The sequence below is a fragment of the Syngnathus leptorhynchus genome, chromosome 14 (assembly GCF_054491065.1).
Source record: "Syngnathus leptorhynchus isolate UIUO chromosome 14, UIUO_Slep, whole genome shotgun sequence".
In the NCBI taxonomy this organism is placed as follows: domain Eukaryota; kingdom Metazoa; phylum Chordata; class Actinopteri; order Syngnathiformes; family Syngnathidae; genus Syngnathus; species Syngnathus leptorhynchus.
In genome coordinates this window covers 5,868,524-5,886,508 of record NC_141208.1, presented here as the reverse complement: position 1 = coordinate 5,886,508, position 17,985 = coordinate 5,868,524, and the positions used below count along the sequence as shown (strand labels likewise).

General features: G+C 43.1%; 3 protein-coding genes across 11 annotated transcripts in view; 1 reads left to right on the top strand and 2 right to left on the bottom strand.

The window, feature by feature from the left end:
• Positions 1-134: 134 nt before the first annotated feature.
• Positions 135-5,540, bottom strand: lrrc8da (leucine rich repeat containing 8 VRAC subunit Da). Of its 3 annotated transcripts, none has more exons than XM_085930725.1 (3): positions 4,194-5,540; positions 3,966-4,050; positions 135-3,818 (listed from the first exon to the last, which is right to left on the bottom strand). In XM_085930725.1, coding segments are annotated over exons 2-3 (2,508 nt in total). In that variant the 5' UTR covers positions 3,967-4,050; positions 4,194-5,540; the 3' UTR covers positions 135-1,311. The 3 variants fall into 3 exon arrangements, with proteins under 3 accessions (XP_085786851.1, XP_085786850.1, XP_085786849.1); XM_085930724.1 differs by having other exon boundaries at positions 5,089-5,540; XM_085930723.1 differs by lacking the exon at positions 3,966-4,050 and having other exon boundaries at positions 5,089-5,482.
• Positions 5,541-6,170: 630 nt separating this feature from the next.
• gtf2b (general transcription factor IIB) lies at positions 6,171-8,687 on the top strand. Of its 3 annotated transcripts, none has more exons than XM_085930991.1 (7): positions 6,171-6,274; positions 6,894-7,006; positions 7,331-7,464; positions 7,597-7,743; positions 7,840-7,969; positions 8,074-8,355; positions 8,438-8,687. In XM_085930991.1, the coding sequence occupies exons 1-7, from the start codon at positions 6,258-6,260 to the stop codon at positions 8,569-8,571; spliced, it is 957 nt and encodes a 318-aa protein (XP_085787117.1). In that variant the 5' UTR covers positions 6,171-6,257; the 3' UTR covers positions 8,572-8,687. The 3 variants fall into 3 exon arrangements, with proteins under 3 accessions (XP_085787117.1, XP_085787118.1, XP_085787119.1); XM_085930992.1 differs by lacking the exon at positions 6,171-6,274 and adding an exon at positions 6,378-6,397; XM_085930993.1 differs by lacking the exon at positions 6,171-6,274 and adding an exon at positions 6,470-6,816.
• A 470-nt stretch (positions 8,688-9,157) lies between these two features.
• The window catches only part of pkn2a (protein kinase N2a), a 14,744-nt gene continuing 5,916 nt past the window's right edge, over positions 9,158-17,985 (bottom strand). For 3 of the 5 annotated variants that reach the window (XM_085930985.1, XM_085930988.1, XM_085930987.1), the window contains 20 exons: positions 16,886-17,040; positions 15,701-15,830; positions 15,456-15,601; positions 15,072-15,285; positions 14,687-14,872; positions 14,333-14,442; positions 14,107-14,250; positions 13,944-14,019; positions 13,675-13,831; positions 13,463-13,592; positions 12,986-13,143; positions 12,753-12,828; positions 12,546-12,637; positions 12,294-12,470; positions 12,114-12,176; positions 11,951-12,027; positions 11,549-11,691; positions 11,366-11,473; positions 11,030-11,110; positions 9,158-10,852 (listed from right to left, as the gene is read on the bottom strand). In XM_085930985.1, the coding sequence (XP_085787111.1) occupies positions 10,649-10,852; positions 11,030-11,110; positions 11,366-11,473; positions 11,549-11,691; positions 11,951-12,027; positions 12,114-12,176; positions 12,294-12,470; positions 12,546-12,637; positions 12,753-12,828; positions 12,986-13,143; positions 13,463-13,592; positions 13,675-13,831; positions 13,944-14,019; positions 14,107-14,250; positions 14,333-14,442; positions 14,687-14,872; positions 15,072-15,285; positions 15,456-15,601; positions 15,701-15,830; positions 16,886-17,040 (2,627 nt within the window). In that variant the 3' untranslated portion in view covers positions 9,158-10,648. The remainder of the gene's footprint in view (positions 10,853-11,029; positions 11,111-11,365; positions 11,474-11,548; positions 11,692-11,950; positions 12,028-12,113; positions 12,177-12,293; positions 12,471-12,545; positions 12,638-12,752; positions 12,829-12,985; positions 13,144-13,462; positions 13,593-13,674; positions 13,832-13,943; positions 14,020-14,106; positions 14,251-14,332; positions 14,443-14,686; positions 14,873-15,071; positions 15,286-15,455; positions 15,602-15,700; positions 15,831-16,885; positions 17,041-17,985) is intronic. The other 2 variants (XM_085930986.1, XM_085930989.1) reach the window with 1 other exon arrangement.

Below are 17,985 nucleotides of genomic sequence, written 5' to 3'. Positions count from 1 at the left end.
GGAAAAAAAATACATCTAGAATTCCACATTCATTAGTTATGAAATGCACCGTGAACGATGTTCAAATTATATAGTTATAATCCGGATTAGTTTTTGGACAATAAGATATGAAATAACATCCAACTATCTTTTTAGTGATTTTTATTGAGTCATGAAAACTGTGAATATAGGACACTGAGGTGATACAGCAACTATGAATGAATATATGAAACAACAGTATACAAAAATACACTGGGGGGAAAAAAGGCAGACAACTTTGTTGTCAATATGATAATTAGTCAAAATGTAAAACTAAACCCTAACACGTTCACATTTTAGGGCATGGAGAAAAACATTTAAAAGGTCCAGCCCGTCAAGGAAAAAAGGATCTGAGAACATTCATGGATTTCTTTATGCAAGTGAATTGCAAACATTTATAACATTGTAGTTAATATTAAGTGATTTAGTCAATTGTGGAATTGCTATGTTCTTCATGACTGTGCTAAACAAACACCACTAAATAACCTGAATCACAAAACGAAGCAGAAGATATCCTTCAAAGTAGTGAGCACAACAAACACTGGAGAAGATAATGTGATTTCTTTTGGCCCGCAAGTGAAGAAAAAAAGTAAAGCCATTTGGATTAAAAGAAAAAAAAAAATCCCCCCATTTAAATTTTCATCCACTGTTCTATTTGTTCCTGAGACAAAAATATCAAAGGTCTACATTATAAATAATAACTACAAAAAAAAACAGTCTGACACGATAACACCAATTAGGCATTACATGCTTGATGCAAAAAAGAAAACAAAAGAATGACAGTTGCAAATTCATTCAGTTTAACAATGAGCAATTGAGACTAGTCATTAATGTCATCATGAAATAATGCATTCATTGCCCAGCCCTTGGTGTTTGCTGCTTTTAATGGTGCGTTCTACACTCATCAGCGGAAGAAAAAGAAACAATCAAAAAGTTTGGAACACCACTCAGGCACACCGTTACATTATTTGTGTCACAACAGATTATCTTCAGATGGTTGAGCTTCCTGTTTTAAGATGACTGTAATCAACAAACAAAATTAAAGCTCATTTAATTCCACAATAGGTGGGATGAATTTGTTTCATGCTAAAAATCAAACAAAAACTGGAAATCGATTTTCCTTCTCAACTCGCTTCAACAATTCCTTGGCAGCAAGTTGCTACAAGATGGTAACAAAGCAATACTTTAAATACTTTGGACACAACACTGACTAAACTATCATGGTGTTAGGACGTTTTGGGGGAAAAAAAAAAAAATCTCCCTGTCTGGACCCAAAAAGTTTGAGCCCTGCTGCTACAAGACACTTGTACTGGCGATGTTGCTGTCTCGGCCGATGGTCTCCCTGACTTCCACGGGCAGGGTCATGTAGAGGTGATCCTCCACCACAAACTCACTTCTGAGGAGCCGGCGGCAGTTGCCGAGCTGTGCGGGTAGCCTTTCCAGACTGTTGCCCTTCAGCTCCAGATGGTTGAGAAGAACCAGGTCACCAACAGCCTCTGACAGTTCCCTCAGGTCGTTGTGGCCCAAGTAAAGCACTCTCAGCTTGGTGCACTTGAACAAATTCATGGGTAAGCTCTCCAGCTTGTTGGAAGTCATGTCCAGGTGCAGCAGGTCCAGCAGAAGACCGACATCTTGCGGGAGCACCTGGATTAAGTTGTGGGCCAAATCCAAATATTGTAGTTTAGATAGTTTGAACAACGCCGGTGGCAGGGACTGTAATTTATTGTGCGAAAGGTAGAGAGCCTCCAGCGACTTGCCCTGGACGATGGAGTAGGGGATTGCCGAAATTTTGTTGTGCCACAATTTGAGACACGTCAGTCTCTTGAGGTGCTGCAGGCTGACAATCTCCTCGATGGTCCGGATGTTGTTGGACTTCAGATCGAGCTCCTGCAGGTTAAGCAAGCTGAAAATAGCGTGAGGGATCTTCTCCAGCTCGCAACTGTGCAACTCCAGGTCGATGAGGTTGGTCATTTTTTTCAGAGTATTCAGTCCGAAGAGTCTCGTGCCGTCGTTGTGCACCATCAATTTCACCAGGTGCTGCGACACGTCTGTGATGTTGGTGGGCAATTTTGGTAGGTTGCTCTTTAGGTACAAAGTCTTTAAATGCCTCAAGTCCCGCATGGACTCTAAACCGAACATCCTGTTATTTTCGGAGCTCAGGTTCCCGACGATGTAGAGGTGCCGCAAATTCCTCAGCAAGAATATCCACGTGGGGATCTCGGCGACATCTGTGAAACTGATGTGAAGGCTGTGAAGATGATCGCGGAGGAAAGCAAATCCGGTCTGCTCCACTTTGGCGGGACACTCGTAGAGGTGCAGCTCCCTCAGACTGGTCATCTGGGACACGTTAGCGGTGAACCTGACTTCGGGAATCTTCTCCAGCTTGAGCACCTCCAAGTCGGTGAGGTCAAAGACCACGTTTGGAAGACCAAAAAGATTCTTCAGGTGCAGCTCTTGCTGATCTTGCGCGTTTCGGGTCACGCACTTCCGGGCTTTTTTGAAGTTCCACTCGTGATTGAGGCTGATCTCCCTCAGCTTGTTCTCGCTCACCTCGGACAGGAAGACGCCGAAGCGTTTGGAGTAGAGCTGGTCGTACTGGTCGACCATGTGTAAGAGGAAAGCAAAGTCGTTTTTGACATCCGGAATGTCACTAAAACTGCTCTCTTCCCTGACTTTCTCAAAGGAATACTCTTTGAGAGGTCCTCGGAATACCCAGAAGAGGGAGTACAGACACACCATCCCGTACAAGATCATCAGAGCTATGTAGCAGAAGAGCACCTTTTCTAACATGAAAGCCATATTGTGCGTACAATAGAAGCGTCCGTAGCCCACCAAGGCTTTGACGTCAGTCTCGCATATATGTTCAAAATGAATTTTCACCAAAAAGCTGGAGGTGTAGGACAGCATTGAAATAAACGTGGCCGTTTTGAAAATGGTCTGAGACGCGTAGAACCTGTAGATGAAATCGTTGTCCTCCACGTGAGCTCGGAACTTGCGCACTTTCTCAAAAAGGGCTTTGGCCTGCTCCCCGTCCTTTTTATCCAAGATGGGCATGGTGGCCGTCGGGGCTTCGGCGATGGGATTATCTGCCGAGACCACGCCTTCCAGCATGGGCGAGGTGGAATTGGAGCCTTCCTCGTTGCCTTCTAAAGATGCGGTCTGCTGTGCGAAAGAGGTGCTGCTCAACCTCTGCTTGTTCTTCTCCGATTCTTCGCAGGCTGTTTCCGACACGGCCTTGGTGGTCCACGGAGATTCGAAACATCGACATAGAATGGAGACAAAGTGTTCTATTTTTGAACTCGTCTTGGGAAATTTGAACCAGAAGTTACTGCTGACCATTAAGATGACAGTGTTGATCAGGATGAGGTAAGGGAAGAATTTGGAATACCAGGGCAAGACAAGGTGATAACACATTTGGTTGATAAACACGTACTGCTGAAAGTCCAAATTGGTCTTGATTCCCGGTGCTTGAGGTCGATTATTACAATTCTCTTCTCTCTTATCAATATCTTTATCCTGGGGTTGAAAGTTTTGCACGACACTATTGATGTTTATCGCAGTAGCTACTTGCTGCGCATTCGGTGCGGGGTCGGAGTCATTTCGAGAGTCTTCCTGTGTTTCGTCCATGAAAGGAAGGCACGCTAGCTGGTCCTTGGTGATCTGCATGGTCATGGCGAATAGGGCCAACATGAGCATGACCAAGCTCAAATAGTCCATGAAGACATCCCACCACGGCTTCAAGATGCGGTACGTTGGATGGACGTCATTCAAGGACGCAAACTCCGTCACTGTGAACATCACTGCAACGAGAGGAAGGACAATCAGTTTGAGTATTGAGTGGAGAACGACAGCACTGCTTATTGATTATGTGAAGTTGGAACCATCTGTTTTGAAAATGGATGTTAAATCGCAGGCCTGCTTTAAATTGCCTTGAGAAATGCTCTTACTTGTTACTCACTGTCCATTATGAATAATCCTCCCCGTTTGGCATGTCGCTGTTTTTGTCAAGCTTAAAGCAGGCCACAGTTAAACCTGTCAAAGAGTTAAACCAACATGTGCATACAAAAAAGGGATTAAAACCAGGAGCTCCATTTAAATAGTGTGAATGTGTGACTTTTCGCATTGCCTCAAAAACATCTGTTTTAATTCAATTAAAGTTTGAGTCATAGTGGTACCTTTGGGTTGAATTTATTCCATGACCCTGCTTTACTTTGAAGTTAAATGAATTTGACATGGATTGAAATGCCAGCTACCCAAAAAACACTTTTATTTCATATTAACAGAGGAAAATGGTACTTTGTTGTAAAAAAAAAAAAAAGGTGTAATGGTTTAAATTTTAGGGTAAGAATCCATGCTTGTAAACATGGACTTAAGTTAATCAAATGTAGAATCAATACGTCACATACCCCCATTGGTTAGTTTAGTAGCAATTGGTTGCAATGTACACAAGCGCCTTATCATGTGACGTCACCAAACTTTTATTAATGACGTGAACGCAGACGTTATTCTTTGTTTAGCCCATTTGGAACGGAGAGATGCAGGATGGATGTTTGTATGTCGTCATATCATGAGCTCGATTATATATTATTATCACATTTTTATCATATGGAAAAACGGAACTTCATTTCTAACATTTGCTTTGGTTTCTAGACTTTTTGTGACATCATTTTTAGCCGAAAATTGGTATCAATAAGAGACCCAAGAAATAAAAGATTTTTTTTCTCTGGAAGTAAACAAGATGCGTGCAAATAAAATCCACGTATGCACACACAAACACGACCATTACGTATTCGAAGCCTTGTGATATAATACAGTTGAGTTTATTAATAAATAAGAGGAACAATACGTGCGAAGAATAGAACAGCTGGTCTTTTTTTTCTCTTGAGACCAAGGTAGACTTTGCAACCTTTTTCAGGATGAACAGCAATTATGTTTTAAGTCAGGTTACTTGTTGACTTTGTCATGTATTGTAGTGTTTGAAGCAAAAAAAAAAAGAAAGTCCTCCAAAAGCCATACTTGTTAACTAGCAAAGACTTAATGATTACAAGTATACTGTGATACATCACTTACTGACGGTGCGGCGTTAAAGGACCCCGGTTATTCCTTGCTCAACCGGCGTTCCACATTTCGCCGATTCCGCTGTTTACACATTTGTCGGTGAAAGTGGCGACTACATCCATCGAGTGTTCGTTCCCCACTGAACAGAGCCCGTTTCAAGCCTGTTGGTCCCGAAACTAAGTGCGCAGACGAACAACAGAAGAGAGGAGAGAGGAGGCAGGTGAAGGAGAGACAAGAGAGGCTGAACCAACATGGAGCCGTTGTGCTTTGGTCGCCTCTGATTGGACGATGAAAGGACGGCTACTTCCTGAAGACTCCGCTTTGCCTGCGAACTTTATCCCACGTTGCATTCAAGTGAAAACGGGAAAAAGAAAGTCACAAAGACACTGGTTAACAATTCGATTATCAGTAGATTCGTTCATCTGTAAGGTTTAGTTGTATTTAACTTTTAATGACAATAGTTTTTGGAACAATTTATTTTCAGGCATTTATTTTTAAATTACAAGTTATGTGTTGTTTTTATTTCTTGAGCCAGTCAGTATTGGACCCAATGCTCTTACATCATTCCCAGATGATGCACCCAACAGAGAAAGTGCTTCACAGTTGGTATCAATACAGGTTCCAACCGGTCTTGGGCTGCTGGCTGCTATTTGCCAGCGCTCTGTTCTCACGATACTCATTTACAGTACTTTGATGGGGGGGAAGAAAGCAAGTATTAGATTGATTATGTGATGCCCTGAGTCTGTGGTACAAGATCAAATATGGAAGTCGTGAAAGATGGCAAATGCAATCTTTTGCAATTTGTCTCTATGTAGCTTTATGATGAGCAATATAATGTATTTCCTCCTTTTAACTGGAGGAGCGCAGATGAAGCTAACAATCAGCTCAACTAGCTCTCTATTATTCATATGTTGTTTCATTTAAGAAAAAATAAATAAATGACTAATTCCTTCCTTGCTTGCTTATTTCATTTATTCCTTCTATCTTGGCTCAAAGAAGTTGGAAGAAACACGAAATAGAAATGTTACGGTCGTGTTTAGTTCCTATCACGGCATATAGAAAATAGGTTATTCGTTCTCTCTGACTTGCCGTACCCAAAAGGCCACGTGATCAAAAATCTATAAATAAGAGTACTTCTGCTCCAAGTGGTTTGTTTCTTTGACAGACTTCTTGCTTGTGTCATGGCGTCTACAAGCCGGTGAGTAGAGCGCTCATTATTCGTCACAAATAAGCTCAACGACGTGACTTTTAAGCTAAAGCCACTGAAGACAAAGAGACGCCACAACCGTTCCTTTTAGCCACCTCGTGAACGATCGATGAGGTAGCATCTTGTTGGTTAGTGTAGCGTGCTAGCTCAGCGGTCGTTATGCCCAGACGCTGTTCTTTTTTTTTTTTTTCGTAGACCAATTGGATGTAATAAGAGCTAATTCAGTACGAGTTGTCATTGATGTTAATAAAAATATTGTTTTCTGCTCCAAATATAGAATATAATATAGGGGTTAGCTAGCTGTGTGGCGAATGTAGTGGCTGCCTAATTGTCTACTGACAGGCTAGCGCAGCGTCATCACATTCATTGGAACATTTTTATGTGTGTGTGTTTTTTTTAAGGCAGGGTTGTCAAACAGTTTTTTTTTTTTTTTTAAATATTTTTATCCCGATTGCCGTTCACACTAGGTTTTTGTATAAATGATCACACGCGGTGTGAAATCACGGATAGCTACGTACCTTACTCGCAGTTCGGTAAAGTAACAAAACTGCTCAGGTGTTTATATTTGTATCCATATCTATTGGTGGTGCTGATCATTTTGCTTCCACAGTGGAGATGGATTGACCTTGCCCAGGGTTCAGTGCCCCAACCACCCCGATGCTATCCTGGTGGAGGACTACCGAGCAGGGGACATGATTTGTCCCGAGTGTGGTCTTGTTGTAGGTAAGCAGAGCTGCACCCCTGAATTTTGGCAACATGAGAAAGTGGACCATTCGCAGAAGGCTAAACTAATCTCAACTTTGTTTGCATTTTTAATGTATTTGGAAAAGTATATTGTCTTGTTTTCAATACATCGTTCAAGTTAAAGCTCTCGTGGATCAGAGCGCTCTTTAATGAGCCTCCTGAGCGCAGAACTTTAATCAGGAGGGAGATGATGCATGTTAGCTGGTTCTGATGCAAGCACCCAGTCATCTAACACGATTGCACATCAAGTTTTTTTTTGGTCCTGGTCAAAGTGTCCTTTTGTGGGGACGGGATTTTTCTCAGGTGACCGTGTGATTGACGTTGGGTCAGAGTGGAGGACGTTTTCCAACGAGAAAGCCCTCAAAGATCCATCCAGAGTGGGCGACGCCCAGAACCCGCTGCTGAATGGAGGAGATCTCACCACCATGATCAGCAAGGTCAGAAAATACTTCTCCTTCCCTGTAAAGTGTTCTTGGACCTGAGATGGTTGAAAACCCCTCAGCTCCAATTCTCCTACGCTGACATAGTGATGACAACATTGAAGTCAAAGTTCTTTGTTTTCATCACAGGGAACGGGTGCTGCTAGTTTTGATGAGTTTGGCAACTCCAAGTATCAGAACCGCCGCACTATGAGCAGCTCGGATCGGGCCATGCTCAATGCCTTCAAAGAGATCACCACCATGGCTGATCGCATTAATTTGCCAAGGAACATTATAGTAAGTGAACCACGATGAGGATTGTGGTAGGTTTGGGGTTTCTTCTGTTAGTGGTGGGTAGCACTTCTCTTCACCTTGTCAATGTTCGCCTGGCAGGACAGAACCAATAACTTATTCAAGCAAGTTTACGAACAAAAGAGCCTGAAGGGCCGAGCCAACGACGCCATCGCGTCGGCCTGCCTCTACATCGCCTGCAGACAAGAAGGTGTCCCCAGAACGTTTAAAGGTCATACCACAAACATCCCCGTTGACTACCGAACGCAATGTACGACACAACGGCGATTTCAATTTCATTTTGACGAGTAACACGGTGTCCGTGTTGATCCTCAGAGATCTGCGCCGTGTCCCGCATCTCCAAAAAGGAGATCGGCCGCTGTTTCAAGCTGATCCTGAAGGCCCTGGAGACCAGTGTGGACCTCATCACCACAGGGGACTTCATGTCCCGCTTCTGTTCCAACCTCGGCCTGCCCAAACAGGTGCAGATGGCCGCCACGTACATCGCCATGAAGGCCGTGGAGCTGGACCTGGTGCCCGGCAGGAGCCCCATCTCCGTGGCCGCCGCCGCCATCTACATGGCCTCGCAGGCCTCTGCCGAAAAGAAGACACAGAAAGGTAACACGGAGTGTTGAGGCAATTTGTCCAGAGTACATTTCTGAGATATTGAAGTAGATCTACATTCCATGTGCTACTAAAGAAATTGGAGACACCGCCGGTGTTGCAGACGTGACCATCCGACAGTCATATCGCCTCATCTACCCTCGCGCGGCTGAACTTTTCCCTTTGGACTTCAAATTCGACACGCCTGTCGACAAGCTGCCCCAACTGTGAAAAGATCCCCTTGGCCTCCACCCCCCCCAGCAGCACAACAGTGTCTGCTATTTTTGCCGCTGTTTTTTTTTTTTTTTGTGGTTGGTTTATCTTGTCCCTAAGATTTCAAGGCAGCCTCACAGCAGAAAGATGGACACACATTCCAGTGATCACTACCTACCAGATGGACATGTTCAAGTGAGGATAATGTTTTCAATTTTAGGCTGCTTTCATACTGTATACATACATTTTTTTGTAGGAAAATGATATGCTTATATTTTGTTAGTTTGTTTGAACTGTAATTTAAAAAAAATAAAATAAAAGTTTTCATTGAAAACGAAACTACAGATTCAGGGTAATTGCTTTTCAACCTTATGTCAACTGATTTCTGGAAAATGATCCAACTTCACTCAATCTTTGTTCAACCATCTATGCCAGCAACATATGACAGGCAGAACAATTCAATGCACTAAAACCAAATATTGGACTATGACATGGAGTAAATCAGACAAAAATCAATTTCACATTATTCAGCAACATCAATGAGGTTCAACTTTCTCATCAAATAGATTTTACATTAATACAATAAAAGCGAGTGACTAACATGTGACATTTTTCGATTGTAATATGTGCCTCTGCTCAATAAATGTTCATCAACACCGATACACACATTTACACGAGAGCGATAAGATGTAATACACGTAATTCCACTATTACATGTTTAATTTGTGCATTCATGAGAGGGGACTCAATGACTGGAAAAATTACTTTTTTTTTTTTTTTTTTCTTTTACACCAGGGTGATGATTATCAGTCGTGACTTGAATTATATATTGCTGTACCATCCATTGAGTTTGTATCCATTATGGTAACATGCACAATGAGTAAAAATACAAAACTGTACAATCTATGTCCATTGAAATTATGACAATTATGTAAATCTACTGATAAACGTAGTGCTTTCAGCTTCCTTGTGTACATTATGTATACTAAAAAAATAATTCATTCATGAAGAGTTGTCTGGTTACTTCAACTCCAATTTGGTGGCATAGCTGAGAATCACGTTAACTGAGGTAAGAAGAAAAACGTCAGACAGAACTCTGCTAACCCAGTATTACAAAACCAAACAACGGTCCTCAAACTTGTTGGGCCAGGGGGATTCCAATTCCAAATCTGTAGTTAAAAAGAAATATATATATATTTGGGTTCGATATAACAGTTGGTGTTCGGTGAGTCGGTCTCAGGGGTTAGGCAGAGCCTCCGCTGCGGAGGTCCGACCATACCTGATTTAATGTGTCAATTGGTGATGACGTATATCTGAACTGGTTTCGCAAAGGCGACAGCAGAAGTCGCACTGATCTGCAGGTATGTAATTTGTTTTGAGTTCATACATTGTGTTGTTTTTTTTTTTTTTTTCTTTGAACAAGGTGAAGTTCATGCACGGCTCATTTTGTGTACCAGTAATAAAAATGGATGTCTTGAATTTGAAAATGAAAAAAAAATTCACTAAGAAGGGGTTCGGTGAATGCGCGCATAAGATATTGGTGGGGTTTGGTTTCTCCAACAAGGTTAAGGACCACTGTCTTACAGTATGTGTCCTAACACTGGATGGATATCTGCTGAATTCATATGCCAGCTTGTATGAAGAAGATAAAAACAAAATTTAAACTAGACACAAAAAACAGTAGTAGTAGTCAAGATGTGTTGTTGGGCTTCAGTGATGCTTTTAGCAAATGTTTTGCCAGTTTTGAGAGGGATTATATTTCTTGAGCACAAAAAACGATGCAATAAAAATATCCCACCGAAGAAACTGTACATATTCAAAACAAAATAAACATGAATAAATGTCAGTGAGTGTTCGGGACTGCCGTCTCCAGTCTCGGAGTTCATATGAAAAACATTCTCAGTGGTCAGACAGCATAGCTCCATCCTCCATTAGCTTCTCCAACAAGTTTTTCTCATAAAAAAATTCTTCATGGTTTCTTTCCTTTTTTTTAATAATAATAAAAAAAAGAAAAGGGGATTCCTCAGGGAAGCGTTTTAGATCCCTCAAACCTTTGTACAGAAGAGTTCTGAGCACTGCCATTGCACTCGTAGCGCTAACACCAGTCGGCAATGTAATCAAAGTCGGAGAACATGTTCTGCTCGTCCGAGTTGAGCACCCGCGGCTCCCTGGGTGGGGTCAGAATGGGCGCCTCAGAGGTGAATTCGTCGTCAAAATTGCTGACGTCGTTGGCGCCTTGGATGGTGGGCACAAACGGGGGCTTCACTTTCTTGGACAGGAGGCCGTTCCAGTCCATGTTCTATACATACACATACAGGATCATCAGATTTTTATTGAGTGGACCTTAGATAGTTCTAAAAGAAAATCATCCAAAAATCCCTATATATTGATTAGGGAGTAGGGAATCAATGATTAATTCCAGACAGATTTTTAGCGGCCTCAGTAGGATTTTGTGCATTTGAATTGAGCTCCTCACCCTGAAAAATAAGTGTTTCTTGACTTCCTCTGCATCCTTTTCTCCTGCACCAAGACGACGCTCCGGGCTTCTCCTTAAAAGCTGAACAGAGATAGACAATGAATGCTAAAAAAGGGTAAAATGAAAATTTTTGCAAATTTTATTAACTATATTTCAAAAACTAAATTGAAAAAGCAAACTTCTAAAATCCAGAAGGCCAATTTCTACCCAATTTTTGAAGTTCAAAATGACAGGTCATTGTTTTTTTATGTAATATTAAATGTCTTGAGCGGCAATTTCTCATTTTCATGTTTTTGTGAAATGATTCATCTCGGTCACACTGGTTTCGCAACATACCCTCCTCATGATGGAGATGGCTTCAGTGGAGAGGAATCGTGGGTAGCGCACTTCATCGTTGACGATACTGTCAAACACCTCCTCCTCATCGTCGCCGGGGAACGGCGACTGAAAGAAATGACGTGGAGATGCCGTTAGATGGCGCTGAGACAAAGCAAACGTGGTGGCCAAATGCGCACTCACCTCCCCCACCAGCATCTCAAAAATGAGCACGCCCAGACCCCACCAGTCCACGGCGCGGGTGTACGACGTTTCAGTCAAGACCTCGGGGGCCAAAAATTCTGGTGTTCCGCAGAAAGTGCTGGTTCTATCCCTGAAGCCCATTCCTGACCACAACAACAAATACTATTGTAATATAATCAAAGACATAATTGACTTTTGACAAATTATTTTATTCCTAGTCACAGCTTTGGCGCCATCCTATGGTAAGTTAGAACATTACACATGTGTGCTTTTTTTTTTTTTTTTTTTTTTTTACAAAGTTTTTATTTTCCTCCATGTTTTAGCGTTTGTGTTACATTGGGTTATATTCTAAACTTCAAATGTGGCCCATCAGCAGATACATTTCATTTCCATTCATTTTACCTTCTTTGCAAAGGCCAAAGTCAGCAATTTTCACATAACCTTCGGTGTCCAGGAGCAGGTTGTCTAGCTTCAAGTCTCTGCCAAACAAAATGATTCATGTTTTTTTTTTTTTGAACAGCACAACGACATTTTTGAAATAAATGTCCCCCCCCGAATGGCTCACCTGTACACAATCTTGTGGTCATGTAAATACTGTAATCCCAACACGACACAGGCAGCATAAAATCTAAAAAACAAAAAAGGTCTCAATTGATTAATATGCTACAATGGGAACAAAAAAAAAAGTCCTTTCAACAAATAGTCTGTGGGATGCCTGCCCACTGGCCTCATGTCACACACTTACATGGCCCGCGGCTCGGAGAAGACGTCGGCGTGAATGTGCATCATCAGATCGCCTCCCGCCGCGTACTCCATAACAAAACACACATGCTCCTGGGTCTGGAAGCACGCAAACAAGTTGACCAGGAACGGGTGGCGAACACTGTTGACCGTCTCAAAGATTCGCTTTTCGCACATCAAACTGGAGAAAGAAGAGAAAAAACGAGGTCAAGGCTTTGAGCACTTTGCAAACACTTAGCATGGCTGCGTTTCTTACCTGTCAACTTCATCGCGAGCCACAATGTCGCCTTTCTTCAGAGCTTTGATGGCGAACATTTCGCCTGTACTTTTGTACTCAGCTAACAACACCTGGGAAAAAATACAGAGAGGCCTCAGACATCCTGGATGTTGAACACTCACGCTTCGGGGATGGGGACAAAACTCTGTTCCCTTGTGTAATAAAAGAAAATCAAATCAAGCGGACCTTTCCAAAGTGGCCGCGTCCAAGGACTGCAGTGCACTTGAAGTCTTTGAGGCTGAAGTGAAACTGCTCTTCTTCCCTGAAAAACAATTTTGAGTATTCATTACGACTACAAAGTGTTGTGTTTTTTTTTTTTTTTTATTTGCTATGGATGAAGTCATTTCTTCACCACAAACATCAAAACAACCCGAGCAGTAAAAACCAGAGATTATGGATTAGAGAAATTCCAGGTCTACCTTATCTCGGCATCTTTTGGGAAGGCCGTCAGTTCCAGGTCCGGATGTTGAAGCTCCGTCTCTGCCACCAGATCTAGATCGGGCTTCACCGCCATACTGTTCCTTTTGTTCAGGAAGTCGAAGGAGGCCAACGCGTCCTGGAATGATGGACCGAAAAGCTGAACGTGAGGTGAAATTAGTTAGTGACTCTGGTAGCTTTAAGTCAAAGAGAAATCATGCAAAACTTTGACGGGAACTGAACATGGGAACGACTGTCTTGACTTTGTGGCATAACGCAAGGTCACGTAAAGTGTCCACAAGGAACAGATTTGAATCGTAATGTAAACTATAGAACTACAGTGGAAGACGCTGGTTGTTTTTGTCCAGTTTTATTTTTTTAATTTTATTTCATAAGGCTGCCAAACAATACTGAACGTCTGTGGTTTTTCTTGCAAAATCATTCACAACCACATAAAAACAAAACAGCAGATTCAATACCTGCACTTCCTCCTTGTCAGGCAGAATGCTGTGTTGCTCCGGCGGTTCTCGTATGGTGTCGGGCGTTGGGTAGAACTTGGGTCCTGGCGTTGGCTCTCTATCAAAGTCTAGCTTGGTCACCAGGGGGTCGCTGTGGAAAAAGCATACAGTTTAGAAGTGATAAAAGCAAGTCAGGTTCAGTTGACGTGGCATGTTGCGCTGCCTCGGCTTGCCTGCTTGGTGTGGGGGAACCCGGGATACCGCTGGACCCGGTCTCAGCGGCCTGCGGACTGAAGGAGTTGGTGCTCACGGTCGGAATGGCTCTTCTCACCAGACGGCCCCACGTGGCGATGTTGATGTTCATCTGAGGGGCTCGCAGGAAAGTCTTACCTTGGGGGGGGGGATAAAAAGAGGAATAAGGAGTCAATGTTTGATCGACACATTGGGGGGGAAAAGAACTGTCGGGGAATTAGATGATCTTGTATAAACCTGGCTCTCTTACCTTGCTGCTTTGAGAAAATCTTCTTTTGCCTTTGCAACTTTGGTCGTCTCTCGATGACGGGGTTGAAGAATGTTACCTGAAACATGAAAAGCAATGATGAAATGACATTTTTGGAATTTGGAATGTATTTGAGAGTGAAGATGAACGCAATGTGTGCGCAAACCTCAGCAAAGAGCATGCCCTGCGGCTCCAGGTACAAACACATGCCGTGACGCTGGTTGTCCAGGAAGTCCTCAAGACGCAGGAACTTGACAGCGCAAAGTGAGCGCCAGTCACGCCAGTACACCGAGATCTCCAGTTCGCGCGACTAGACGGGGGGGGGGGACGGCCATCGGTAAGAAACAACGTAGGATCGTGTCGGCCATACATAAAGCAATTGCGTTCGTTACCCGGTCCAGCTCCAACGTAAACTTGTGGTCCCAGGCCTGGTTGCTGACCGGCCTCCAGCTGGTTTGACCGACGACCGTGTTGTCTAACTTTAAAACTGCACTGATTTCATCTAAGAAAAAAAAAAACAACTTCAACTTACAAATACTGGCTACCTTGCATGATGTAATCAATTACAGCGGAACTCCGACGTGGGAGTTCACTTTTTAAAGTGCAATTCTTCAGGCCGTCGTGACCAATTGATCTGATCAGAATAGATTTTGCGAGCAAGGTGCTGATTTTTTTTTTTTTTGATGCACCCCCAAGTCAAAGTACCACCTTTCATCATTATCATCACCCCGATGAGACAAACTTACTCGAGAGCTCCTCGCTTTTCGTCACGCTCCGTGAACTCACGCTGCGGTTTCGGTTCGCTCTGCTTATGAAGGACGAACGCGTTTCGCTGGGGCTCCAACCAGGCAGGGGGACAGATGCGGCTTTGGAGCGCCCGGGAACATTTTCCAGCAGGTCTTGACACCCCATGAGCCTGACGTCTAAGGTGCCTGGTAGTGGAGGCCGACAAGTACGTTTATTAAGTACAGCTCGGTTGTATTTAACTTGAAACAATATATTTCATCTATTACTACGGTTTGCTTTCAAATCTTTTTTCACGATGGCACTTTCCCTAACGCTGCTGTAGCAGACCATATCCAGCATCCATTTAGTAGATCCCCCCCCCCCCCCCCCCCATCCTTACAGTACCTGTCAGCGCGGCGGGCTTGGTCACCGTGCTATATTGGTTCTGTGCCGAGATGATGCTGGATCGTGGGCTGAGGACTGGCGCGGACAGAAGTGACAGCTCTTCCACGATGCTGCTGTTGCGCGGGTGGTTCTTCGGCAGCTCGCTGAGGCGCTGCTCCAACGAGTAGCGAAGGAGGTCCAGCTTTTGGCTGGATTCGTTAAAGCGAGCCTGCGCCTAAATTGGAGGAGAGAAAGGTCGGTTGTGTAATAGCAGATAGAAACGGATAGTTTCAGTACAGTTATAAAACCATGAGCAATTAAAAAGAACAAAAAACAAGCTTTCTGCTTGTTTATCTTCACCACATATAATTGAATTAATGCTGAGCTGCAGATAGAATCTCCTACCTCTAAATGGGCTCTCTTTTCAGTGACTTTCCCCGTGCCCAAGAGTCTCATAACATTCTTGGCGCCTTCTGCCACCGCAGACTCGATCCTGGCATGGTGACAAAGCTCCTCCACCCGAAGGTCCAAAGGGCTGATGATGGCCTTGTCTGGCAGACAATGAACAACTTGAGTCTCTTACAGCTTTTTTTTTTATTTTTTTATTTTAAATAATGGTGGCAACATGAATCCTTTCACACAAGTCTTACCAATCACATCATTGTTCTCAAAGCTCAACTCATTGGCCTGGCTCGCCTTGAGGATCTGCATCCTGATGAACTCGATCTTCATCTTGCTGTCCTGAAGCAACTGCTGAGCCGTCGCCAGCAGCTTGCGATCCTAGCGGAGGAAAAAAAAATAAAAAATCGCAACATTCATCTCAGCTGGAAGGACCTCCCTATTACAAGAGCAAAGCAACTCACGGCCAAATTAATCAGATTGATTCAAATCTGGTTCAATCTTTATTTGCCGAAACCACAGACGTGTCATTGTGTGCGTAATAGCTGGGCTTTTTTGGGAAAAACATACGCAGACAGACTTGAGAATTCCTCAGGTCACTGATGGCGGCAACCCGGAGGAAAAGGACCCTCTCCGACAGGAATTTCCTCTCATTCTGTATTTCAACACGTCAATTCATTCCACAACATTTCAGTTCAGCGGCAGCCGTCTGGCTTTAACACAAATGCTGTACAGAAATTGCTTCTTCAGATTTCCACTGAATTTCTCATTTCTATCTTCGTGGCAACAGGTGGTCTCTCGTCAACGAAACCCACATAGGGCGGTCAAATGAAAGCTTATCGTGTTACTCTGAGCATGACAGCAGCGACAATGCCCGTAAACGCTTTGTGAACAAACAGCTGTGAACATGACACACCATGTATCAGCACATGTTTCCTCCTCCCGCAGAGAAGCGGCTCAAAACAAAACTGCTCTCATTCTGCCATCGGCAAAGTGGAGTCGTGCAGGTTTTGTAATCTCAGCAAACGGGCGGCTTTCAAGACACACAAGGTGTGTCTTCTTATTATTATACAACAAAATCTGTGTTGTTTTTAAATTACCCAATAGGTTGTAAAGAACGGGGGGGGAAAAAAAATATCAGGCTTACTGCTGGTCGTTTCATCGAAATCATTTGCTCCATTTTAACCCCAAAATGAATTGATTTCCAAAAATATTCAATAGTCGCAGTCTTAAAAGAAAGCAAACAATGTTAATTAATAGTGTTAGGAAACTCCGATTGAAAGACTATTGTCTATTATAGGTGTGTTCTTTCATTAGGTGGCAACAGATAACCACAATGTACAAGCATTTAATAAGAAGTCTTTGTTCTACAATCTGCTTTGAGTTGTTTCATTTCTCCAACAATTAAAAACAGTTGATGTCGCTCATTTGCCTACCTTTGAAGGCCCGTTGGAGTACATCTGAATCATGTTCTCTGCGCCCTGTTTGACCTTGAGCTCAATGTCGTTCTGTCTTTTCAGGGCGGCCAGCCGGCTACTGCTTGTGCACATTCGGCTCTCGCTGTTTGGGGTATCTGGGGTCAGAGGGCATTCTGAGGAGGAAGATAGAAAAGGAAACGTTACGGTGGAGGTCTTAGAGCATTTTGCGGACAAGCAGTGCTACAGGATATGACTTCTGCTGGAGTTTGTCAGGAATAGACTTGAAACTGAACTCTGCTTGTACGTGCTATTTCTGGCATGCAGCCATGTTGAGGTTAGCTAAACAAATCCCGCAGGCTCGCACCATTACTTAAAAGTTTGCTTACAGAAAACCTGTCAGGTGGCAACTTCGGGAAGTTCAGAATTTGCGAATACAGGAGTTCATTAGTTGGAAGAACAAAGAAGGGAGACAGGAAATATAACATTTCACCATGTGTCACAAATAATATTTGGGACTGGAATGTTTGGATTATTTTTTGAATCAAGACAGGAACTTTGAAAAAAAAAAACATTTTTTGAAATCTGTGAGCTGAAAATTTTCAGAATTCCACTGGTATACTTGAAGCATGAGACATGGAAATCTTTTCCCAGGTAGAGCTGAACATTACACGTACGCACAGTTGACAGAAAACCGGCTTGACTTCTCCAAACATGATTTGCAAGTTCAGTTTCAGTTTCTGTGTGTTTTGTGTCATAGGAGTATTCCTCCTGGAAAAAAAAAAAAAAAAAAGTGCCGACTTAAAAACTGCTTTTTAACTAGTTTTGGCCAGTGAAAAATAAATAAACCCGCCAGTAAGTCCACTCTGATAAGTCACTTGTAAAAATAAAGTGTTTGGAATACCTCAAAACATAGTCATTATCATCACGAGGGAAAACTGCCTCTCTAGCTCAGAAAATGTCAAGTGTACACTCTCAATTTGGTCAAAGTGGAATCAAGTTAAGAATTTCCTCCTCCTTGATGCGGTTGGGCCCCCGCCGGACAGGGAGGACAAGACACTGAGCTACCGAATAGCTACCAGGAGTGATGTCAACGCTGGACAGCTGACAAGGGCAACCCT